Source organism: Grampus griseus, assembly GCF_964374135.1.
Source record: "Grampus griseus genome assembly, chromosome: 6".
Classification (NCBI taxonomy): Eukaryota; Metazoa; Chordata; class Mammalia; order Artiodactyla; family Delphinidae; genus Grampus; species Grampus griseus.
This window is the reverse complement of record NC_139000.1, coordinates 43752968-43780384: the sequence shown is the minus strand read 5'-3', so window position 1 is coordinate 43780384 and position 27417 is coordinate 43752968. Positions and strand designations below refer to the sequence as shown.

Genomic DNA, 27417 nt, shown 5'->3' with positions numbered 1-27417 from the left:
AACAGATATTGTTAGGCCATTTCATGGTGTATAGGTACTGAATGGTATCTTTACATGAATATTTTAGCAAAAGCAAATAGAAGCAGGACTGTAAATAGTTTACTGCCAAATGAACAAAGGCTTGTGAATTACTGCTTATTAGTCAGGATTTCCAGGCCAATGGAATTCATTGAAAATACATTATATCATGTCTATTTTTCTCACTATTTGAATCCTTAGTGACTAATACATTCCTTAGGATGTGTTAGGTACTCAATAAATATTTGCTGAATGATGACTCAGAAAAGTTCATTAATTATGGACCAGAACATGGGAGTAGTCTCATTACATACCCTTAACTAGATCATTATAATATTCATAAAATGAGAATTTACCTATGTACAGGAGCACAGGTAAAATTGAAACATTGATTGTCTACATAGGGCACATTCTAGCATCCTGGTCTCTTGTTTTTGCTACTTTAGAATTATTTCTATGAGGTGGTTTTCAGTATACATTTGGAGAAGAGAAATATGTATGGAAAGAAATAGACCACAAAAATCAAAATTATAATATGATACAGGTCATGATTTCTTTCATTATCTTTATAGATCTTTTTCTGGTCTCTTGGTATACACATTCAGTATATACCGCCTATTTCATGCTTTCATGAGTTCTAATTATGAAATTTTCTGTTAATTATGAGGATGAGAAATTACAGGAAAAATCAGCTCAGATGTAAGGAGGAGAGAGTTGTTTAGGCTGCATACCAAGCATTTTCGTACACACCAACCCCAAGTCAGAACTCTTGGAGCAGAAATTCCTGTAACACTTTGTACATGAACCTTGATTAGTGTGTACCTCAATACTTGGTAATTATTTGCATAAGTCTTACAACACCCCTGTCAGTGATCTTAGGTTCAGTTGGTCAGTTGAACTCATAGAACCCATTAGGCCACAAGTGGTAATCAGATGGATAGAAATATAATGTACTAGTAAGGCAATAGCTGTATTTCTTTAGGAAGAATGCTCACCAGTTCCAGGACTATTTTCTACTCTTCCCCTGTCTCCCACCACGACCCAAGTGACACCCAGGTGACACCTCAGGTGTGCTAGAAAGAAAGGTGTGAGAGTCCCTTTGCCCTAGAAACCCCAGGCTCCTAGGAACAATATTTCTTGCAAACGCCTATGAATAGAGCTTCCAGGGCCTCACAAGGAAGGGCACACTCAATTTCCAGGGTCCACTCTCAGAAGCCCAAAACCAAGACTCCTCACCATGTGTTTATTGTTCTGGCCACAGACCTCCCTGTTCATGGTCACTCACCAACCAACTTTCATTTTTTTACCATAAGCAGGGTTGCTTGGTAGCTGACATTCCACCTTTTTCAGATACCAAGGGAAACAGAGCTAGAAAGTTAAAATCAAAGTGGTGTTTCCATAGGTAAGGAAGAAAGCTTTTGTTATCCTTGACTCAGAATCTTCCCCACCAAGACTGTGAACACCACAACTTTGGATAATTCAACTCTGTATGCCCCTTGCTTAGAAGATGCCTAGGACATAGGATGTGAATTATCTGGACTTGAGAAAGTAAGGAGGGACGGATGGAGGGAGGGAGGAAAGAAGGGCTGGAAGGGATTAATATTGATAACTAAAATATTTCCTGGTAAGTTCTTTAATAATTTTCAAAAAAATAACAGCATTCCTGACAGAGTTCATTGCTTGCTTAAAAAGAAAGCGTTGTATTTCTTTTTTAAAAAAATATCTTTATTGGAGTATAATTGCTTTACAATGTTGTGTTAGTTTCTGCTGTACAACAAAGTGAATCAGCTATACGTATACATATATCCCCATATCCCCTCCCTCTTGCATCTCCATCCCACACTCCCTATCCCACCCCTCTAGGTGGTCACAAAGCACCGAGCTTATCTCCCTGTGCTATGCGGCTGCTTCCCACTAGCTATCTATTTTACATTTGGTAGTGTATATATGTCAGTGCTACTCTCTCACTTAATCCCAGTTTACCCTTCCCCCTCCCCGTGTCCTCAAGTCCATTCTCTACATCTGCATCGTTATTCCTGCCCTGCCACTAGGTTCATCAGTACCATTTTTTTGGATTCCATATATGTGCGTTGGCATACGGTATTTGTTTTTCTCTTTCTGACTTACTTCACTCTGTATGACAGGCTCTAGGTCCATCCACCTTGCTACAAATAACTCAATTTTGTTTCTTTTTATGGCTGAGTAATATTCCATTGTATATATGTGCCACATCTTCTTTATCCATTCATCTGTCGATGGACACTTAGGTTGCTTCCATGTCCTGGCTATTGCAAATAGAGCTGCAGTGAACATTGTGGTACGTGACTCTTTTTGAATGATGGTTTTCTCAGGGTATATGCCCAATAGTGGGATTGCTGGGTCGTATGGTAGTTCTATTTTTAGTTTTTTAAGGAACCTCCAAACTGTTCTCCATAGTGGCTGTATCAATTTACATTCCCACCAACAGTGCAAGAGGATTCCCTTTTCTCCACACCCTCTCTATCATATATTGTTTGTAGATTTTTTGATGATGGCCATTCTGACCAGTGTGAGGTGATACCTCATTGTAGCTTTAATTTGCATTTCTCTAATGATTAGTGATGTTGAGCATTCTTTCATGTGCTTGTTGGCAATCTGTATATCTTCTTTGCAGAAATGTCTATTTAGGTCTTCTGCCCATTTTTGGATTGGGTTGTTTGGGTTTTTTTTTGATATTGAGCTGCATGAGCTGCTTGTATATTTTGGAGATTAATCCTTTGTCAGTTGCTTTGTTTGCAAATATTTTCTTCCATTCTGAGGATTGTCTTTTTATCTTGTTTATGGTTTCCTTTGCTGTGCAAAAGCTTTTAAGTTTCATTAGGTCCCATTTGTTTATTTTTGGTTTTATTTCCATTATTCTAGGAGGTGGGTCAAAAAAGATCTTGCTGTGATTTATGTCCTAGAGTGTTCTGCCTATGTTTTCCTGTAAGAGTTTTATAGTGTCTGGCCTTGCATTTAGGTCTTAAATCCATTTAGAGTTTATTTATGTGTATGGTGTTGGGAAGTGTTCTAATTTCATTCTTTTACATGTAGCTCTCCAATTTTTCCCAGAACCACTTATTGAAGGGGCTGTCTTTTCTCCATTGTGTCTTCTTGCCTCCTTTGTCAAAGATAAGGTGACCATACATGCGTGGGTTTATCTCTGGGCTTTCTATCCTGTTCCATTGATCTATATTTCTGTTTTTGTGCCAGTACAGAAAGTGTTATATTTCTATGTTCTGGAATTGTAGGTAGTAATTATCCTAACAAAGCAGACAGATGTCCAGTGGAAAAGGTGGGCATCATGTTGTCCCTCCAGTTCCAGGGAAGAATCGGATCCTCCGGATCCACATTTAATGAACTTTGAAAACACTTGACTCCCAGCTTATTAAAAACACACCTAAAAAGAATCAGCAGGAATGACTAATTTCTGAATATTCATAGTCAAGAGGTAAAGGAGACAATTTCTCAGGCTTACGTTGGTGGTGGAATATGAGATCAAGCTGTTCCCATAGCTCTGACTACATGGAGTAAAAACCAGTAGGTCTAAGTTTCAAAGACTGAACAGAACACTGTGATAAGAGGTTAGGGAGTTGGAAGAGCAGAGTGGTGGGGCTCTTAATAGACCCAGTGGGGAAGGAATAGCATCATGGAATCACTAGGGGATATAGACAGGCATGGGCGATCTGAATTCATAGAAATAAGCTCAAGTAACATGTAGAAAACTAATCATTAAAACAAAAAGAGGAACCGAAAAGCATGGTGGGGTAAATTTAGAGTATTAACCAGGGAGCCAAGAAAAAGGGCCTCATTTCATCATCATGATTAATATATTTCATCAAAGGGATCTCTCATACCCTAGTGCCTTGACATTGTTGTTGATCCGTAAGACAAGGGTAGGAAGAGAGGTAGGCTGATAAAAAGCTGGTTACTGTCTTGGTCAGGACTATATACATAACACGTGTACATAAATGCCTGCCGTGAGCTTTTTTTTTAATTGAAGTATAGTTGATTACAATGTTATGTTAGCTTCAGGTGTACAGCAAAGTGACTCAGGTGTGTATATATATATATATATATATATATATATATATATATATACACACACATACTAGGTTTTTTTGTTTGTTTGTTTTGCTGTACGCAGGCCTCTCACTGTTGTGGCCTCTCCCGTTGCGGAGCACAGGCTCGGGACGCGCAGGCTCAGCGGCCATGGCTCACGGGCCCAGCCGCTCCGCGGCATGTGGGATCTTCCCGGACCAGGGCACGAACCCGTGTCCCCTGCAATGGCAGGCGGACTCTCAACCACTGCGCCACCAGGGAAGCCCTACATACTAGCTTTTATTCCATATAGTTAGAGCTTTGTGAACAGCCTGATTTCATTTTCCACCACAGTGGAGGCCTGAGAAATTGTCTCCCTTACCCCTTCTTCAGATTCTTTTCGTTTATAGGTTATTACAAAATATTGAGTATAGTTCCCTTTGCTATACAATAGGTCTTCGTTGGTTATCTCTTTTATATATAGTAGTGTGTATATGTTAACCTGCTGTGGGTTTTACTGTACTTCATCATTCCATGCAACATTATATTTGGGAAAGCAACAGAAGTGAGGTATAGAACTAGGTTTTCTGATAAATCAAGCTATTTATTCTTTCCTTTAAACGTGGGCTAGCATAGTTAACAATGAATTCATTTAATGGTGAATAAGTCATTTTACTAGGCTGGGGAGGTTAAGGAAGAGGGAAAATGGCAGAGGTGAGAAAATACTTCTAAAGCAGTTTGACCACTTGAGATTTATTTATTTTATTGTCAATATTTTGTGTTCTGACTGAAATATTCTATTTGAATTACAACCAACATTATAAATAACTATACAAATTCTTCAAACCTACAATAATTTTAAACTTAAAAAAAAAATCATAAACTCACAGAGAGTTTCAGAAATAGTACAAGTCCCCCATATCCTTCGCCTAAATTCTCCCAGTGGTAACAACATATGTAATTATAGTAAAATATCAAAACTAGGAAATTGACATTAATGCAATTTACACACCTTATTCAGATTTCACCAGTTTTTACATGCACTCGTGTGTGTGGGTCTATGTATGTGTGTGTCAAACTAGCAATACTTCTAACCCTCCAGAAGAAATATTCTTCAGCTTTTTTTTAATACTTGCTAGTCATTTACATATGATATTTTCTGATGCTAATGCTTAGTAGTATTCTATTACTACCTAATACTCTAATACTATAATATATTTTTTCATTTTCTTTCCTTGTCTGCAGTGTATCTGTTAGACTTTGGAGCAGTTGATGAATGCTAACTTTTATTAATTTCTTTAAATATTGTATATATTACTCCTGAGGGCCAAAAAGAGGATTCACAATGTGTATTGCTAAGTATAGAAACTGTCACAGTTTAAGTTCATGTTTAAAATTCTTTCAATATTAGGCTATCAAAAGGTCTGTGACTATAATCTTATTTTATGTATCGTTTGTCATTGTCTTAGTTCAGATTACTCTAACAGAATACTATAGACTGGGTGGCTTAAACAACAAATATTTATTTTTCACAGTTCTGGAGGCTGGGAAGTCTAATATCAAGGTATTGGCAGATTTGGTTTTCGGCTTGTAGATGACTGCCTTCTTACATGGCAAAGAGAGAGAAGGGAAGCAAGCTCTCTTGTATCTCTTCTGATAAGGGCACTCATCCCATCATGATGGTACCACTCTCATCACTTAATTACCTCCCCAAGGCCTCATCTCCAAATATCATCACATTGGGATTAGGGTTTCAACGTGTGAATTAATTAGGGGTGGGGCAGACAGAAACATTCAGTCCATAGTAGTTATTTTGAATGAGTTTTCCTAGTATATTTTGAGTTTTTTGCTAGTATAATAAAAAAATTAATATCATTGAAGCCTCAGGGACTATGTATAATTGTAGTCACATCAGAAGCTATTGTCTTAATTGTCTCACAAAAACTAATCACCAAAAAGTGGACTGTGTGATTTTTTTCCTTCTTAAAATTTTTAATTTACCTTTTTTAAAAAATATATTTCTTAAGCTTTTTGCTGAAGACAGGGTGAAAATCCATTTTCAGCTATTTTCCATTCTTCTTAAGTTTTTTAAGATTCCCAGCATTTCCTCCTTATAACTCAAGTTAAATAAATGATCGTGGGGATTCTATAAAAGATATTGTCAAATATGCTGTCATCAATAGCAATGAGGAAATAAAGTGCCTCTGCCTCACAAAATAAGTAGGGTAGCAGGCGAAGAAGTCAGGAAATCTTGTCAATCATTCAAAGACTTAGGGATGTGGGTCCTTGTGAGTCTTGCTGGAAGAGTGATAAGGCTTTAGAGAAGGACCCAGGAGACCCAGATCTAGTCTTTGGCCTGTCACAGTTTATCACTGTCTTACTGACTCAATTTTCTCACTTGTAAAATAAGAGAAGTAATGTCTGTTTTGCTTACATCACAGGGTTGAAGTGAGAATCAGATGAGGTTAAAATACTTTGAGAAGTGGAGAGTGTGATATAAAGTGGTAATATTATCAAGAACAACACAAGCAGTCAGAAACAGCCGCTCTGAGTGATATATTGGAGAACACCTCAAACACATCCCTATGGCTTGCTCCCCTCTCCCCTTCTAAGGGGGCTTTTGAAGTAGACTCAGATGGAAGGTTTTCACTCAGATTCAAACAGAATCAAAACATGCCAAGGAGAATGGGCACATCAGATGTCAAGAGGGAATCGAAACAGTGAGAGGGAGAGCCAGAATCCACAAAGAGCTGAAGATGTTTGTTCCAGGGAAGAAATGAAATAGAAAGTAGTCTTTCTCCAACTTGCCATTGCTTGATTCCATACAAGTATAAGTTTGACTTTCAAGCAATGTCGTGATAACTGACTGGAGACCTCTTGCATGTGTCCTGATGTCTCTGGTTCATCGCTGAGCTCATTCACATCTTGTTTTCAGACCCATGGTAAATCTCAAATGAGTTAATATTTCCATCCCCACTGACTCATCTGAAATAAAAAAAGTTCACAAAGCAGTGTGACTAGAGGACTGGGAGAAAGCAAACGAAGGAGTAAAGGTGGTATTTTACTACCTAGCAAGATTTAGTAGACCCCACAGATTTATACTCTAGACGAACTTCGCCTAACTTGTATGTGTTCACAATATTATAGAAATGAGTTAACAGGCATTCTCTGATCTGATTTTCCATCTTTCCAATCAGATAGCCAAGGTAAAACTTGTTGAGACCTGTAATTGCAGTGGTTTCTTGTTGGGTAATGTAGCAGATGACAAAAAAAAATTTTTTTTTTTCTGAGTAAGAAAAAGCCATCGAACAAAGACAGACATGATATTTAAATCAAAATGCTCTTTAAGTCAAATGGTTTATTCAAGTAAAAATTATATAATACAACGTTTTACACTTACTAGGGGCCCTGGCAGCAATGCCCTTAAGAGATTCAGAGAAGTGATGCATTTTTAAGTCCTAGTTTGTCTACATGTGCTTTATTTTAGATGATGTCCAATTTAAGTCACTGGTTTATATATCCTTATAATTTACATAATTGGGTTATCTTCTAGAAGTCTCAGAAAATATGTGTCTTAGTAATATTGTGAACATATGCAAGAAAGCTAAACAGGTGACTCATTTCCAAGGGATATAACGTGGGACATGGCTAGTAAAGTTTGCATTTAGGTGCGTGTGGGTCAGAACATAATCTAATGAGTATATTGTTTTCTGGACTAAAATCTACTAAAATTTTCTTCTTATGCTGAAAATACTTTACATGCTCATAATCTGTCATCTCTGAAGAAAAATACAACTGAAAAACAGACTTTTGTCTGTTTTGTGACTTTCATATTTATTGACATCATGAGTATACTTTTTGCTAACCACCCTTTTGTTCTTTGGGAGAAGGAAGAAATTGAATCATGTTCACGTACTTGAATAGGTCATGATGATATCCATTGTTCTATGATCTATTTAAAACCCATGTCAAGACAGAGTCCAACTAGGATATAAAAATAAAAAAGATGACTAGTACTTTACTTGGAGCAATGATCATTGTCATCTAAAGAGTGGGCTGTTTAAATGTAGTTGGCAGTTTGGACCCTCAATTACAGTATGCTGCAATATATGATTTAAATGATATTAAAATATAAGTGTCAACAGTACAGTATAACTTCCCTGTCTCCCCAAAATAGCCCATATATTATGATGTAGAGCCCTGTACAGAAATCTTTACAAGAAATGTTTTTATAAACAAAATAGTCACTCTGTTCTTCACTTACAAACGTTCACTGTACATTAACGATGCACATAATAAGTGCATTTTAGAAATACAGAACCATGTTACTGCTGTTTTTTAGTAATATGGTAGAACAGATATTCAATTAAATCTCTCCTACCACAGTATATCTAAAACTCATGGGAAAATATTAAAGAACTTTTCAGCGCACGGTTGAGCTAATGGGTTACCAGAGTATTTCTCTGAGAAAGTGCAAATTTATCAACTACGTGGGCAACAGGTGGACACTAGGCATTTCCCAGGGTGAGCAACCAATCCCAGCCAGACTGGAGATGGAGTTTTAAAAGTCCAGAGATGGCAGGAGACAAGGCCTTGGTCCAAAGGGTGAGAGAAGCTTTCTGCATAAAACGGATCCCCTGAGGTACTATCTTCAGTGCAATAACCATAGAAAAAGAAAACCTACGCAGAGAGACAGAGGATGTATTTGACTTTCTCTCCCTGGGTGATAGATAGGGCAGGACGATAAATAAATAACTACCTTGGAGAATAACTAAATTCTCTTGTGGAATTTGCACCTATAATCCATATTACTTGTATGGCCCCCATTTTTAATTTGGTGGAACAGGTCCTGGTTGGTGTAGCCCAAAATATGTGTTAGAAGTGAATTTAAATCTTCTTTAAAACAATGAGTTTTCCATACCATCCTCAAGGAATTCACAAAGATAAAAGCCTAAACAGCATGATCTCCTAATTTGACAATTCACCAACTACATGGGGGAAACATCAGCATGAAAACAAGCCAATAGAAAAAACGAATAGCAGAATTAGATTCACCTATTTAGAATTATTATATATAATTCATATGCATCAAGAAATAAATATTGAAAAGCATTTTTAAGAAAAATTGACTATCCAAATTAACTGGGTGGACTTGACAAAAGAGCTTTAAAAAGTAAAACGTATAAATAACTGAAAAGAAGAATGCAGTGAATGGACTAAATAGCAGGTTGGTCATGGCCGAAGATAGGACAAGTGAAGTATAGGACTGAGCAGGTTACACAGAACACAGCCGAGAGAGAGAGAGAAGGATAGGGGAAGCCTGAAGGTGAGATTGAAGATTAAGACAGTGTGAAAAGGTCTAATGTATGCTTAACAGAGATTCTGATAGGAGGAACCATAGAATGATGTAAAGGCAGTGCATCAAGGTACTAGCTTACAGAGGTACTAGCTAAGACTTCTGAAGATTTAAATATTAAACTACAGGTTTAGGAATTCCAAGAAAGAATGTTTAAAAATACATACATATAACATCTTCATGAACCTGCAGAATAGAAAAGACAAAGATCTGAAAAGCATCCAGAGAGAACTAGATTGCCAGATGGCTGATTTCTCACCAGAAACAATGGAAGCTAAAAATTGGTGGAATGGCATCTTTGAAGTGCTGTTAGTCTAGGATTCTCTATCCAGTGAAATTAGTTTTTAAGAACAACGATAAAGTAAAGTCATTTTCTGAGGCTACCGAAAGCCTCTCCAATGGGTACATTTATAGAATGTTCTTCAGAAAGAAATTAGTGATGCCAGAAGGAAATAAGAGCTACAAAAATAAACAGAGCAAAGAATGTAAATCTAAGCAAACATTGATTGTTTAAAGTAGAACAGTAGTGGGTGATTTCTAGAGTTAAAAAATCCAATGTATAACTATAATTATGGGGGGATCATGTCAAGGGGTGGATAATCAGTTAAAACATTCTAAAGTCTGCATTGTTTGGGAAAAGGTGAAAAAAGTATTAATAACTTTAGTGTTTGTGATCTTAGCTATCTATTATCAAATATCTAGGATAACCATTAAATAATAGAATATAACATCCAAACTAGTACAGGGTAAAAAATACAGAAATGTATACAGAATGAATATATGAATACATAGACACTGTAAATGGACTGACTCTTGAGTCAAAGACAGAGATAGCCTAGCTTCAAAAAAACATAATTATAGTCTACTTATGAGGCATACTAATATGAACACAGAATATTTTAAACTAAAAGGATCAAGTGGTTTATAATTTAAATATTAACCAGATATCTTTAATTTTTATTGCAAGAACCACAGTGTTACTACATATTCATAAACAGTTTGTTTCACTAGAAAGACTTGATAATTCCTTTCTAAACACAATAAAAATTGATAGAACTGCAAAGAACATTAACAAATCCACAATATAATGAACAAGCTTGACGTAATGGACTTATATGGAACAATTGGAGAATACACATCCTTTCAAGCACATGGAACATTTATAAAAGTTGATCATATGCTTCGCCATTTTATGAGCTCACAAAATTCAAATGATTGCTTCATAAAAATTATATTCTTTTATCATAAGTTAATCAAGTTATTGATCGATATAAAAAACATAACACCTGTATACGTTTGAAAAATTTAAATCATACTTCTAAATAACCCATGGGCCAAAGAATAAAGCAGAGCCACATTAAAACCATAGGTCCTCATGATCCTGTAGAACTTGCATTAATTAATAATAGAGCCAGTGAAGTATAAAAACAGTAGACTCATAAAGGGAATTTGACATTTGAATAAAAATAACCTACACCATGAAGTAATATGCAGTAAGAGGCTAATGAAAATTCATAGTAAATAATTACTATGCTCAGAGGAAAATTAGTAGTCTAGCTTGGGGCTTACAAAAATATTTTTTTTAAAAAAGAGATCATTTTTTCTGATGATTAAAGTGTATAACCACATATCAGAGGGCAAGATAATTATGAGTACATCAAAATTAAATAACTATGTGTGACAACCTAAAACTGCCATAAATAAGATTGTTACGTTCCAAATAAAGCATTTGGAAATATATTTGCAACAGGTATGATGGAAAGGCAATAAGTGATATGGGCAAAAAGCATGAAGGCGTTATTCAGAAAGCAAGAAATAGAAATAGCTAATAAATATTTGAAAAGATGTACAACATCAAATGGAATCAAGGGATAAAGAGGGAAGCAACAATGAGATAATATTGTTCAAGTCTGCTTGGTAAGGATGAAAAAGATTGAAAACTCATACCTAGGGGTTTACGTACACAGGGGTTCGTCCAGATATTTTCTCCATTCTTCATATTGTCATTCAACTTGGCTTATGGCCTGTCTTTTTTTGTCACTAATGAAAATTTGGTGTTTTGTAGTACTATTTATCAGTCTTGCAGTTTTTATGAGGTTCGGTTATACTACTTTTATCTTCTGTTGACAGTGTGACAGTATATTCTGTACTCTTTGATCCAGTAATTCCACTTCTAGAAATTTGTCCCAAGGTATATAAAATTTTGTAGCTACAAAACTGTTCTTTGTGGCCTCATTAATACTAGTGAAAAAATGGGTAAATTTCCAGAAATAAAGATTATGATGTGTGTGTGTGTGTGTGTGTATATACACACACACACACATATATAGGTATATGTATATAGGTATATGTATGTAGGTATGTGCCATTTCTATATAAATATAAAAGATTATATAGAATAATAGTAACCATTTAAATGATATATAGATTAATCTTTACATAAAAAGAGATGCATGATATTACTAAGTGGAAAAAGCAGGATATATCTCTGGTGTGTGAACTGGTGTGTACCTATCAGTTGTAAGCAGCTACTTGTTTATAGTTGCATAGACAGTAGTTATATCCCATGATGAGTGTGTAGAATATGCTGTAAAATAAAAAGTACCAGAACCGAATCTGGGGTCCTGAGTTCTAGTCACTGTTGGGCTATTTTTGACAGATCTCTTTACTTCTCAGGGCCTCCTTAAGTGCCCTCATCTCTAAAAATGTGGGAAGGGAGGTGAGCACTGACTACATTAGCATAGAAATACACCACAGTGGTTGTCACGTCCCGCTCCCGCATCCAGGGCAAGCATTAGTCGTCAGTCCTCGCGTTCTTTCTCTGGGCTTAGCCATTCCTTAGAAGTGTTCTCAGCACCCACCGTATTAGGCCACCCTTTCTAAACAGATTGTCCTTTGCACTTGACGCTTCTTTGCCATCCTTGGATAAGATCTTAGAAGTCCTTTCAGCTAAATGATTTTTCTGATTAAAGAACTAAGTTATTGTGGTGAGAAATAACAGGGAATATCTTTCAGAAAAATTTTGTACTTTTCTGGCCGCCACATCTTAAAAAAGCAGTAAAAAGGTGAACACAAACAGGTAAAATAGGTTTTGATAATATATTTTATTAAGTACAATATATCAACATGTAATTGATATAAAATAACTACTAATGCATTATTTTATGTTGTCTTTTCACATAAGATCTTTGAAATCCAGTGTGTATTTACAGCAATCTAATCTTAGATGATGAATTTTCTTCATGAGATGAGATCTCATTAGATGAGATCCTTGATGTATATTTTAATTTCCTGTTTAAAAAGTAGTTTCTCATACCCATATTCTTACATTTGGTAATAAATGAACTGAGTACTCGTTTTTAAATTTAATTAAAATTAAAAATTAAGATGTGGTCACAGTAGCCGTATTTCAAGTACCTATTAGCCATATGTGGCTGGCGTTTACCATATTGGACATCGAAAGTTCAGAGAATACAAAGGAACATACAACTTGATTTTAGCCTTCAAGGAGATTTTCTGGTTGGGAAAGCAAGATATCAAAAATAAGCATACAAGAATGTAATCCAAAACAGAATGTAATTAAGTGTAAGTGTAAAAGTTTGCCATGGACAGACTTAGTGCTACTTGGGTAAGAAGTTCCAGAAACACCTACAGCTTGCTACATTCTTCACCACTTTGAAGTCTGAGTGGTGTCGAGGATGTGTTGAGTTTGGGAGAATGAGGTGTCTTCCTTTAGAAAGTGTGTGTGTTCTCCCTGCAGGCACGGGACCCGCTGTGCTGGAGAAGTGGCCGCCGCAGCAAACAACTCTCACTGCACGGTTGGCATTGCTTTCAACGCCAGGATCGGAGGTATGGGAAACAGACACGAGTGGCTGTAGAAACAAGCCAAGAGCTCTCACCCTAACTGGTTTTCAGAACCCTTTTCTGAACTAAAGACAGGCATATGTTTGCATAATGGAGTTCAACTACTGCTGACAGCAAAATGACTGTGTTAACCTGTGTTATGAAGTGGCCCCCCTAAAGCGTTGCAAACACAGACATTTCTTTCTTTAAATAGGAATGAGAAAAGGTTGTCCAATAACGAAGATGGGGTCATTAGCATCTATACCAACTTGTACAATTGGTACCTGGGTCAGAAAGAACTAAGGATATAAACAGGCCATAATATCTCTATGGAAAGAAGCATTTTGAAATTCTGTCAAAGCAGAAAATTTTTTTTTTCTTTCCCATAGGCTTTACAAAAAGTTCCTTTTAATTGTAATTAAAAGGTAAATAGTAAAATCTCCTTTTGTAGTCCCAGAGTATAGTAATGCTATTACCATTAATAATTGCAGGTTATATATATATATATATATATACACACACACACACATACACAAGCTCAAATATACATATACTTACTACAAGGACCAACCAAAGCAGTGTAAATTCAGATATTAATAAAACAAACTCTTACTTTCCCATTTGTAATCATCTTTTTTAGTATAGCCTGGTGACACAGCCACGCACAAATGGGAAGAAAACATTGTAAGAGATGGTATAGATCCTACTGGCTTTGAAGGTGTTCCTCTAAGCATCTTCTGAAGGGTTTCATAAGATGAAGCTCCTCGAACCAGGCTGACATCCTTGTTTCCAATATACTATTTATTTCCAAATGGTAAACAGAGTTGGATCTAAAAAATAGAAATGATAGTCCTTTCTAAGGTTAATGTAGATGTCTTATAACATGAAATAATTGGGGTATATAATGACGGTGCTAAGGAAAGGTTTTCTGAGACTGTCTTCTGTGTCATTCCATCAGTAAATTTGACTGCTTTCTTTCTTTCATTTCACCAGGATTCCTAGAGTGTGGCAGCTTATTAACCAGTAATTAGCAGTACTCTTGAGAGCATCTGCTCTGTATCAAGGGCAAGGTTCATGGAGGTGTTATGGAAAGGAAACAGACATCCTCTGAAGAATAGTGAGGGTGCTGGAAGCCCCTGCTCTCCTCAGGATAGCTGGATGACTACAGTGGCTGTCCAGTCAACCCTACTTGCTGTCCAGCGCACACACACACTCACATACACAGACACACACCCAGGTCCCTATCATTACTATTCAGTACTAACCCAGCACTTCTGACCTTGAGGGAGTGAAGGGATGAACTTGTGAAGTTCACAGATAAACTGCTGACCTAGCTAAACAAGACCTCTAAAAAAATGAATGAATGGCAATGCCTGACAAATGTTCTTTCATCCTAAAAGCAAAAACATTCTAAATTATAAATTTAACCCCTAGACCCAAGGCATGAAGGCTTGCAGTTAGTTAAATGAAGAAAAAGTAACCTTTCATTTTTAAACTTGAGAAAATAAAATCCTTACCAGTTTTTGGTCAGAAAATTAATATTATGCTCTAGATATGATTTTATCAAGCATGTTTTCATGGACGTCACATAAATTTCACGGTGTAGAAACTGAATTCAGGTGCTGTGTAGACACTCCTGTGTTTAGACATACTGATTCGATTATTTCAGGCCTCCTTGTAGTGGTAAAATAGTTCCATTTTATGCTTTTAAATAGAAGTAAGAATATGAAATATTTCCTCTTTATTTGGTAAAAACCATGCAGATGAGTTTTGAATATTCAAATGGCTGCTGAGGACCCAGTATGTGCAGAGCGTCCTGCTGGGTATTTTCCTCCCACAAAATAAACTGCTGAAAAGCTTTCTAAGTATGCTTTACATTCCATAATTTTTAAATGGACTTGTTCAGAACCTTTGTTCTCCACATCACCTGTTTCTATACATCTCCTTTAAAAATACACAAGCCTAGAAGAAAAGATAGTCAAGAGATAGAGCAGCCAAATGCAACATCTTTAGGGATGCTTTGGGGAAATTTAAGGGTGGGTGTTTGTTTCCCCCTTTTGTTGGAAAAAATATGAAAGGACAGAGTGTCATATCTGTCATGTAATTTAAAATGGTTTAGCCTAATATTTATATTTTTAGATGAAGAAAATGTGGCAAAATGTTAACAGTTGTTGAGTCCTGGCTGTATCCGGGTTCATTGTCATTTTTTCTGTTTTTCTGTGTTTGTTATTTTATAGTTAAAAGTTAAACATTTTTTTAAAAGTACAAAGAAGATATGGTTCCTTCAAGAATATTTTTATATTCCACCAGAATTCCCACCTCAAACCACATAGGCTCTAAAGCTGCCTGATTTAGGGTTTTATTATTTAATCCTCATTTATTGGTAACCAAAGAAAGTTGAAATCCTACTAGATAACGTTTTCCTAAGGAGTAAATTTGGTCTATAAGGACATAATTTTAAAATAATACAATGTCTCAGTGATGGTATTTAGCTTCAGCTTAAGGAAAGATATGTTTACTTATTAGGTGTTTTGTTGTTATTGTGTGTCTGTAAAATAAAAAGAAAGCTTTTTATTTGACAATTTTTTTTAGTATCTTAGTGTCTATTTTTGCAAATTAAGGTTAATAATAAATTCCTATCTGTCTGGTGGGAATACTTACATGAAGATTAATGACTAAACATTGCCAAAACCCTTTGAGAATTATTTGATGTGTAACATACACAGAGGGCATTCTCATTTATTATTTGACTTATAATAACTTGGCTTGGCAAAGAAGTAATACTTTAAGTTCACATCAGTATTTCAGATTAGGAAATAATATTAAATATGGAGGAAATTGGACCACTCTAACTTGGCAGCTTTCCAAATTTCTAAGACTGCTGAGGTTAGAGTGTTTTATACCAATTATGAGCACAAGGTACCTAATGAAGAGAAGTTTAGGGAAGATGGATTGCTTGAGGCTCCCTCTGTCAAGAGACAAACCTATCCCTTAAGACAGATAAAGAGAAGGGAAAGAATGTGGAAACTTAGAAAAAGAGAACAATGGCTAAAAACGTTTTTAAAGAAGTTTTGCTCTTCTACATGGAATGTAACTTCCTTTCCCCCCAAGAAAGCTTCAGAAAAGTCTTGCACTATCCTTTTCTGAGGAACATATGCTGACTTAGTGTTGATTTAAAGGTTATTCTTTCCTTAAAAAAAAAAATGCTACGATTGAAATATATCTTGGTCTGTTTGGGTGAAGCTTCTGTTGAGTTACTTCCCCTTTCTGTCTTACAGGAGTTCGCATGCTGGATGGAGATGTCACGGATATGGTTGAAGCAAAATCAGTTAGCTTCAACCCTCAGCACGTGCACATTTACAGTGCGAGCTGGGGCCCAGATGACGATGGCAAGACTGTGGATGGACCAGCTCCACTCACCCGGCAAGCCTTTGAAAACGGTGTTAGAATGGTAGGTGTTTTTTTTTATTTTTATTTTACTGGAGTATAGTTGATTCACAATGTTGTGTTAGTTTCAGGTGTACAGCAAAGTGATTAAGTTATACATACACATATATTCATTCTTTTTTAGATTCTTTTCTCATATAGGTTATCCCAGAATATTGAGTAGAGTTCCCTGTGCTATACAGTAGGTCCTTGTTGGTTATCTATCTTGTATATAGTAGTGAGTATGTTTATCCCAAGCTCCTGATTTATCCCTCCCGCCCACATTTCCCCTTTGGTAACCAGAAGTTTGTTTTCAGTATATGTAAGTCTGTTTCTGTTTTGTAAATAAGTTCATTTGTTTCATTTTTTAAAAAATTAGATTCTACATATGAGTGATATCATATGATATTTGTCTTTCTCTATCTGACTTACTTCACTTACTATGTTGCTGAAAATGGTATTTCATTCTTTTTGATGGCTGAGTAATATTCCATTGTATATATGTACCACATCTTCTTTATCCATTCCTTTGTTGGTGGACATTTAGATTGCTTCCATGTCTTGGCTATTGTGAATTGTGCTGCAGTGAACATTGGGGTGCATGTATCCTTTAGGATTATATTTTTCTCTGGATATATGCCCAGGACTGGGATTGCTGGATCATATGTTAACTATTTTTAGTTTTCTGAGGAACCTCCATATTGTTTTCCATAGTGGCTGCACCAACTTACATTCCCACCAACAGTGTAGAAGGGTTCCCTCTTCTCCACACCCTCTCCAGCATTTATTATTTGTAGACTTTTTAATAGTGGCCATTCTGACGGGTGTGAGGTGATACTTCGTTGTAGTTTTGATTTGCATTTCTCTGATAATTAGTGATGTTTAGCAATTTTTCATGTGCTTTTTTGGCGATCTGTATGTCTTCTTTGGAAAAATGTCTATTTAGGGCTTCCCTGGTGGCACAGTGGTTGGAGGTCCGCCTGCCGATGTGGCAGACACGGGTTCGTGTCCCGGTCTGGGAGGATCCCGCATGCCGTGGAGCGGCTGGGCCCGTGGGCCATGGCCACTGAGCCTGTGCATCCGGAGCCTGTGCTCCATGGCGGGAGAGGCCACGGTGGTGAGAGGCCCGCGTACCGCAAAAAAAAAAAAAAATGTCTATTTAGATCTTCTGTCCATTTTTTGATTGGGTTGTTTGTTTTTTTGACATAGAGCTGCATGAACTATTTGTATATTTGTATGTTTTAAAAGCACCTCAGCTCAAACTGTGTTGATTGGTGATGACTTTCATATGAAGCCACCTCTGAAATAGTGAGTTTCCAATCCTCCCGTCTAGAGGAATGCATGGAGCTCTAGGCTGAGTCAGTAGACAGGATTGTGCGTTGTATCTGTCCTGCAAATAAGCTAAGGGCTAGAGAGTTTCCTCTGATGAGAACAGAGGTATATTTGGATGCTTAGATTTGTTGAAAAGAAATATTTATTAATATGAATATTAACATCATTAATATTCATCAATACGTTAATTTTGGATTTGGAGATATAAATTCTTGAAACTGTGAGACTGAGAATTGGAGATATTGAAACCCTCCAATTGGTGTTGATAGGTCATCCAACAATGCCCTTCTGGGCATCTCCCTTGTGTAGTCCCTTCCCTAGCTTCACCTCTGTCCCAGGACAATATTATTTTTCTGTTCCCACATTCCCTAACCAGGCAGCTTAATTCATCATCATTTTCCTTGATTTCACTAAAAAAATTCACTGACCACTCCTCTCCCCCAAATTGACCATATAATCTAATGTAATAAAATATCTGTTTCAAATTACAGATCTTGAGAAATCCTGTCTTATTTAAATTAAATTAAAGAATAAGGGCTATACAGTTGTAATACTCCACCAGAAGCAACTCCTTTCTCTTTCTTACTCGTGAATGCACCATTGAGTGATTTAAAGCATATTTTAAAAAAGTTTTTATTGAAGTATAGTTAATATATAATATTATATAAATTACAGGTGTACAATATAGTGATTCACAGTTTTTAAAGTTTATAATCATTTATAGTTATTACAAAATATTGGCTATATTCCCTGTGTTGTACAATATATCCTTGTAGCTTATTTTATAACTAAGTTTGTCCCTCTTAATCCCTACCCCTATATTGCCCCTCCCCCTTCCCTCTCCTGACTGGTAACCACTAGTTTGTTCTCTATACCTGTGAGTCTAAAACGTACATTTTAATCATGTTCATGTTTGGCCATTGTTGATCTGGGCCTAACCTCTTTTTGCTTCCTCATCTCTTTTTTCTTTTTAGGAATGTAAGCGTACTCCACTCTTTTTTTTTGTTAATTGAAGTATAGTTGATTTACAATATTGTGTTAGTTTCAGGTGTACAGTAAAGTGATCCGGCTAGGTATATATTTTTCAGATTTTCTATCATAGGTTATTACAAGATATTGAATGTAGCCCCCTGTGCTATGCAGTAAATCCTGTTGCTTATCTGTTTTCTGTATAGTAGTTTGTATCTGTTAGTCGTCGACTCCTAGTTTATCCCTACCTCCTCCCTTTCCCCTTTGGTAGCCATAGGTTTGTTTTCTGTGTCTGTGAAGCATACTCCACTCTTACTACCCATTGGCACATACTGCTTTCTCTACAGTATGTGGTCTTTGACTCTCTCCCATGACCTACTACTGTACAGACAAATCCTATTTGACCATCAGACTTCAGTTAAACTGCTACCTCTTCCCAGAAACCTTCTCACTGCCCAAGCTAGAATTTAGTGTATGTGCTCCCTACCTTATTTTTCCTATACTTTGTATTCTTCCTGGTATGTATAGTCTTTATCGTATTGTGCTCTCTGTCAGAGTTTTGCATGTATCTTCTTCACTAAATAGTAAGTTCTTGAAGAGCAGAGCTTGTACTGTACGCACCTTTGTGGGCTTTGCAAAACCCATAAAGTCCATTGAATTCTAGTGAGTACTCAGTGAATGTTTGTTGAATTTAATTTAATTTACTGCAAATTATGCTAACCATAGGGTTGTTATAAATTCAGCCCAGATTTGAAACAGTGGAATGCATGCAGTTGATTAAGGTAACATTGCAGCTGGAGTACAGATAATTACAATTCTTCCACCTTTGTGGGATTGGGGTTAGGGTTTTAATCAGAAGTCTGAGCTAAGCCGTCTCCTGGTTATTCTGAAAGAGACTGGAGGGAAGACTTCTGCACTTGTTCTGTATGCACTTTCTAACTATCGTTAGGTTTGCTTCAGACTTTTCTAGCTCTGTCAATTTTCAGCTACATTAGAATGCTTTGAAACTAAGTTGTTGGGTAGAATTTTCCTTTAATCACCAGTAATCAGGTGATTTCATTACCAAAACCTTGGGCTGCACATTACTGTTCTTTCTCTCTGTGTCATCAGTACAATGGTTATTCAAGTTAAGTCACTCATGCTTAGTTCACATTTAATTTTCAACTGCATGTGTATGACTCTTAACATAATAAAGAGCAATCTGAAATTTCTCATTAAAATGAATCTATTTATGTTAGTAGTACACATAGCCTCATGAGTATATATATAGAGAGAATGTCCTGTATTCAGTAGCTATCATTAAATCAGGTGATATGGACCAATGATTTTCAAATTTATTATTGCTAGTGAATCTTTCATTCAATGGAAATCTTAACTGGAAGTCTAATGTATAAAACAAATACAAATGTGGTACGTTGGTGGAAGGAAAAAAGAGCTAATATTAGAAACAAGATGATCTGAAAAAGTTATTCAGATATATAGAAAGATTATATTCAGAAATAAATAATTTAAAAAAACTTATTCTATTCTCATCATTAATTATAAAAGTAATCCATGCCTGTTACGGTAGATCATTACTATAATGATGAAATTAAAATAGATTTTCCTGTCCAACTGGATAACCATTGCTAGGAGTATGGACTACATCTTCCCATACTCCTGTGCACGTTCGTATACCAAATGGGGATCATATGTCTTTGCATGTTGCTGGTTTCACCTAACAGTGTATCATGCGTATCCTTCTGGGGCAATCCATAGGATAGGACTCATTCATTTTACTCTTTCAAAATTTTTGGAGTATGGATATCCCATAATTTATTCAACTTTCAATTGAGGATCTCTCAAGGTTTTAATCTGGGAAAACAAGGACTTTAGTTTTAAAACAGACCATTTACTTTTAGAGTTAAGGCAGTAACAAAAGAAGTAACTCTTAAAAAGAACAAATTATTCTGACTTCTAGCATTGCACATCTAATTATGGAAAAACAGCGGTGACTCATTTAAATGTGTTAAGATCAGCATGAGAGGGTTTTTATGTGTTTAATATACATGGGCTTGCAACTTAGTCTAGAGTTGAGTCTAGGATTTGTCATTTACTGCTCTCTGACCTGATTTAGATCAAATTACCTCTCTGCTTCCATTTCCTCATCTATAGTAGGGCAATAATAGTATTTACTTACAAAGATGTTACGAGTGCTAAGTGAGATGATAATGCATATAAAGCAATTGACACAGTACCTGGAACATAATAGGTGCTCAAGAAATACCATATATACGTTTTTCTTTCTTTGGAAAAGAGATCATGTTCTTCCAGAAAACTTTGTATTTATTCTCAGCCCCCCATTCTTCTCTCCTATAGCATTCCACACTGTGGAGTTCTAGATGATTCCATTTAGTTACTTGTAGTGGTAGATTAAAAATAATCTGATGAAAGTCAGCATAGACTTTCTGAGTTCTATAATGTCATTTATTTTGTTCTTCCTATGTCTATACTCACCTTCGATTTTACTTGCCTTATAAAAGCTCATCTTCAGTTTCATCAAGATAACCTCTCGGTATACAAATTCATTTCAGTTATCCATGTTTGTGATTTTTGAAGCAATATATTAGATAGCCTTTTCCAGGAAAAAGAAATCTTTCATTCTTCCACTATCAGGCATCAAATGAGTTGGTAAATTTTATATTCTTTGAGATTATTTTAATTTGTGTTCTTTGTATAATATATACTTTCAAATATATGGAAAATAATTGGATAATTACTTTATACAAAGTTAGATTATAGAACACAATAATGAAATAAATAAGTGATTTATTAGCTGAGTGATTTAAGGAATGAGGGAATAAGTGACTAAAAATAATTCCTTCAAGAAACTAGCTGAAAATCTATGTGGCAGTCTAAAGTCACCGTGACTTTAGACTGTTGCAGTTTTAACTACATCATCTAGAAACTACAGGAATTGGAATTTCTTCTTTTTATTAAGTTTAGCCAACTTCCGCACTGTAGATAAAAGACGGAAGAAGACGTCTAAGTTTTATACATAATACATAAAAGTTTCCCCATTCTAGCAACAAGACGAAACAAACATAGAAACTATCAAGACTATTTGAGCTAAGGAGAAGTGTTATGAATGCAATTAAACTGATGACTGGGGGGAAACAGAACTGATTTAGTTAGGGAGGACAGGGAGTCATCTTTGAGGAGGTGATATGTGAATGGAGACATAAGTGATAAGAAGCCAGTTAGGTGAAGAAATGTGGAAGGAATGCTCTGTGCAGAAGAAACAGCAAGAGCTAAAAAGCCCCCTGAGTGGAGAACGATTAGGGTGTATCTCCAGAACAGAATGCTAACTTGGGTGTTGGGAGCAACAAGAACAGAAAGTAGGCAGTAGTAGACGGCCACAGAAGTAGGCAGGGGGCTAGCTCAGCAGGGCGTCCTAAACCATGAAGGGGGTCTGCCTTTTAATCTGCTACAGAAAGCCAGTGGAGGTTTTCAGCAGAGGTAGTGGCCTGATGGAATACACAGTTTTAAAAGATCACTGCTGTGTAGAGAAGGGACTGCATGTGGGGCAAGGGATGGGAAGGCAAGAGAGGAAGATTGAAATGGTCCAGGAAAGAGTTGATAATGAGTTGGACTTGGGTGTCAAGACATCTGGAGAGATGGGTGGCAAGAGAGAGAAGCTTAAGGATCAAGAAAGCTTTCACAAAGGAAATAAATAGATTTTGCTCAGGGAGTCCAAGTATAGATTGCATCCATGCCTTCTGCTTGCTAATCAAAAAATGTAGCAAATATTGAATTTCAAAGTGCTCCCCATTTGTTTACTATAAGATAAGTATTTGGCCTAGTAAAATGGAACACTGTTTTCAAAGACTTTATAACAAAATCAAAATTGATTCCATTTATAGCCCCTTTAGAATTAATGTGCCAAAACTGCATTAGAGAAACTATGTTAAACAAACCATGTCACAATTGACAACTTGCTCTTTCTCTCAAAGATAGCACTATGTTTGCTGCTACAGAGCTATAAAATTAAATGCAAGAATTAGAAGTATATCATTTGGGCTGCATGAAAATAATAATAGTAATACATTTAACATTTGCGAGACTACTATACTATAGTTACTCTCCTAAGCCCTAAAATAGATAACTTTTAATCTTCACAATAATTTCATAAGATATATACTCTTCTCCCCAATTTTGTAGAAAACAGATATTCAGCATAGCTAAAGAAGTCAGAATGTGGGCCTCAACGAAATCTAATAGATTTTTTTTTCAAGTTGTCATTTCTGTTCTGTTTGGCACATCTGTCTTCCTCCCTCCATCTGTGACCACATACTCTAGCTTTTCTCCTGTTACCATGGTGAATTAATTGCTCTCCTACCTGAGTCCACTGCCTCCAATTCTTCACTTGACCCCATTCCTTCTCACCTCATCAGTGACATGGCTCAATCAGTTAGCTTCTCTTTCATCTTTAAAATTTCCCTCTCAACTGTATTATTGCCATCCACAAACGTTCACACTGTTAATTCTCCTATCTCAAAAGAGAGAGAGGAGAATCCATCTCTGGGCTCCTATCTCCTTCCAATTACTGCCTCATTTTTTTTTTCACTTTGAAACAAAATTCCTTGAAACTGTGGTCCATACTTGCCCTCTACAACCTCATTTGTCCTATCATCTGGGAAGCCATGGCATCAGGACTCTGCCCCATCATTCCACCGAAGCTGTTCTTATCAAGGTCACTGTGAAACCCAGTACTCTTCTCTGAGTTCTTATCTAATTTGTCCTGACAGGGACTCCTGCCTGGTTCTTTCTATCCACAATATAACATACATGCATTCCAACCCTTCAGAACCCCCTTTTGGCAATTTTTATCCCTTCTTCTATGTATTAGATTTACTTACCTTGTTAATTGATTGTCTCCTCCATGAAGGCCCTGAGTTTGACTGTTTTGTTCTCTACTGTATCCCAAGTACCCAAAACAGTGTCTTGTACTCTGTAGGTATTTAGTGAATGAATGTATGAATGACTTCCATGCCAATTTGCTGCGTATACTGAGTTAATTTTCTTAAGGGTCACACTTTCATTGTTTTTGTTTAATATTTTGGAAATGAGTTATTAACGTACGTTGAATAGTCTGGTGATTAGTGTACCCAGACTCTGCATTCAGACTCTTCAGTGGGTTCTAATACCTTGCCTTTTTCGAGTTAATTAGCCTCTCTGAGGATCAGTTTGTTCCTCTGTACAATGGAGCTAAATGCTAGTAATTAGTTTATAGGACTATTATGAGGATTATATGATTAATGCCTGTTAAATACTCATCAGAGTTCCTGGAACATAAGAATCTCTCATTATGTTATGAATCTTAATCATTATCATCACTAAAAGGGCAAGAGTAATAAAAGTGAAATACTGATTAATCATGTAAATATTATAAAAAGTTTTAATTGTTCCAAATCTCTGGGTTTAATCAATTTCGTATTGCTGAATGGTCCTTAGGGAAGGTAAGTATATAATCTTGAGATTATTATTAAGGAATGGCCAAAATAAATGGGAGAAAATACCCAAGGTTTTCTAAAGCTTTTCCGTAAAACACTAATTAATAAAATGCTAAAAAGGGGGGGGGTGGGGGAATTTTGCTTTCAAATGCACTTGAGAAACACCACTTATTATATGCGTCCTTTAGAAATTTAAAAGCATATTAAAGGCTCTGAGAAGTCCTGCAGTAGAGATGTGTTTAAGTTTATTTAATCAATGTTCTAAACTTTAACCACACCAAAGCTTTTATTTTCATGACTTTTTTGAATTGCTGTTAAATTTCACTTTAAGTTCTTTAGAATTGCTTAGTGAAAATTCAGCTAAACTTATTAGAGTCAGAATGTTAGAACTGGAAATAATTTTAGTGATTGGGTTGTTTTTACCAACACTGTTGTATTTATTTACTTGATGTCACCGCCATTCACCCAATCTCCCTTCCTAAAACTCATCATTTCCTCTTTTCTTCGATCTAGTCATCTAATAAGTCTTTCTTTCCTGGACTACTTCTGAAAAGTCTGTGGAATCTGCCCTCTTGTCCTCACAACTAGAACCAACATCTCTCGTATAGACTTTGGCAATAGCATAATTTCAAAACTTCCATCCTCCCAGCTTGAGCTTCAACTTTCAATTCAGCATGAACACCACAGCCACAGAAGTATTTTTATATGTAAATCTTGTCATTTGTCTTCTCTTTAAAACTCATCACTGCTCCCTGTGACCAACAGGGAACATTCTGAGCTTCTTAGGAGGACACATAGGGTCTCTTATAATTTTGGCAGGAGTCTCAGAATGAAATCTTGAGAAAGGATAGTTGAAAAAAAAGTTGCCCTCATTCAAACAGATACGATTTCACTTACCATGGGATCCTTCGGATTGGCTCCTCGGTATGACTGGCAAAGACTTCCCTCAGGGGAAGCTCTTGGCTTCATCTGCCCACACAGTTCTAAATAAGAAATGATTTTATAAAATGAGTGAGTTGACTGACAATGTTTCAGAGATAGGGGACCCAAGGTTTGGTGTCAGAATAAGGAGCTAATTGCCTAAAATTGTCTTTGATAGACTCTTTCTTCATTCATTTATTTCTGGTTGCATTCAGGAAACACTCACTGGTGGTTATAATAGTCCAGGCACTTTGCTAGGTGCTAGTGGAAGGTGACTTGTCTTCAGGGAGCTCACCATGTAACAATGAGTAAAGGTTCTAGACAAAGAGCCATCAGACTCCCAGATCTGGTGAACAGTAAGGACAGACTAAAGTACACACGATAACAAGACGTACTGTGTGCAGTCTAGTTGCCCTGCAGTCATCTTTTTTGCCCTAGTTGGGTTATTAAACTTTAATGATGCATTTGATATTCCTCAACAGGCATCTAATGCATTGACAGCATTTCACAGTTTCCTGACAAGTGTGTTTAATAATATCCTTTAGAAAACAAGCGAAAAACATAGAATTGAATCTTTTCTTTTTCCCATAATCAGAAAACCCTGTATTCGGATTACCAGTACTTCCCTGATTATTTTACTCAAAAAATATTTCTTAAGTATTCACTACATACCAAGCACTGGTTTGACGTTTAGCTTAATGTTTTATCTGGAGAAATCATGGGGCTCATTGTAGGTATTGTAGGATCATGGCTTATAGTGTTTGCTTTGCCATTTTATCTGCAAGTATACTTTCAATTTCAGATTCTTTTTATTTGAGCCTTTTAGGCTTTGGGGTTATCCATTAAGGCATTACAATGAATTCATGACAGAACCAGTGTCAAGGATGGGGAACAAAAGTAGGTGAAATCGGAATCGTTGGTCTCTAACTCCCTGTTGGAACAGTGGCCTTCATCCCATCCTCACTCTGCCCTTCTATTCAGGGGTCCCGATGGAAACTAGTCTCTTATGAAGTCTCTGATTAGTATATCTCCTTTCTATCATCAATTTCCTTTTCAATTCACCAGATTTTACAACTGATTGAATATTTAGAATATTTGCTGAAAGCACAAGCATGCTTTATTTTCACACATTGTCTCATTTACACACATGCACACACACAGTTTCTTCACCCTTAAATTAAAGGCACATGTTCACAAAAACAGGAGAGAAGAGGTATAATGAGCTTATATAATAAAGCAGTAATAATAATCATAATGAAATGAACCAATTCCACTCGGGAAGGATATGTTTTTATCTGATATACACCCAGCTGCAGCAGGCTTAGTACCCATTTGCATTTTAGTAAATGACAGATTGTTGTTAAATTAGTTGGCAAATGTTGTAAAACGTTGAAATAATATATGGGCAGGCAAAGATAGACAAGGGAGCTTTTTTTAATATCAGCTTCACTTCATGAAAATTGACTTTATTTATTTATTTAAATTTATTTATTTATTTTTGACTGCGTTGGGTCTTCGTTGCTACGCGCAGGCTTTCTCTAGTTGCGGCGAGCGGGGGCTACTCTTCATTGAGGTGCGCGGGCTTCTCATTGCAGTGGCTTCTCTTCTTGCAGAGCACAGGCTCTAGGCATGTGGGCTTCACTAGTTGTGGCTCGCGGGCTCAATAGTTGTGGCTCGTGGGCTCTAGAGCGCAGGCTCAGTAGTTGTGGCTCACGGTCTTAGTTGCTTTGCGGCATGTGGGATCTTCCTGGACCAGGGCTTGAACCCATGTCCCCTGCATTGGCAGGCAGATTCTTAACCACTGCGCCACCAGGGAAGTCCCAAAAATTAACTTAAACTGGAGTTTATTTTTAAAATCCTCCCTTAGAATTTAACTATGTACTGATGGAACTCTGTGTTTTTAGAACTTTAACAAAGCTGAGAAGCGACTTGCCAAATGGACCCACTAGAACATTATCCATTTTGGAAACAAAGAAATAGATGTTTTCATAAATACATAGG

General features: G+C 36.5%; 1 protein-coding gene across 2 annotated transcripts in view; it reads left to right on the top strand.

Annotated features, from left to right (window-relative positions):
* Positions 1-27417, top strand: part of PCSK5 (proprotein convertase subtilisin/kexin type 5) — a gene marked incomplete at its 5' end in the record, with an annotated part of 316630 nt that overhangs the window by 143656 nt on the left and 145557 nt on the right. For both annotated transcript variants that reach the window (XM_082655960.1, XM_082655961.1), the window contains 2 exons: positions 13194-13282; positions 16555-16727. In XM_082655960.1, coding sequence (XP_082512086.1) covers positions 13194-13282; positions 16555-16727 — 262 coding nt within the window. The remainder of the gene's footprint in view (positions 1-13193; positions 13283-16554; positions 16728-27417) is intronic.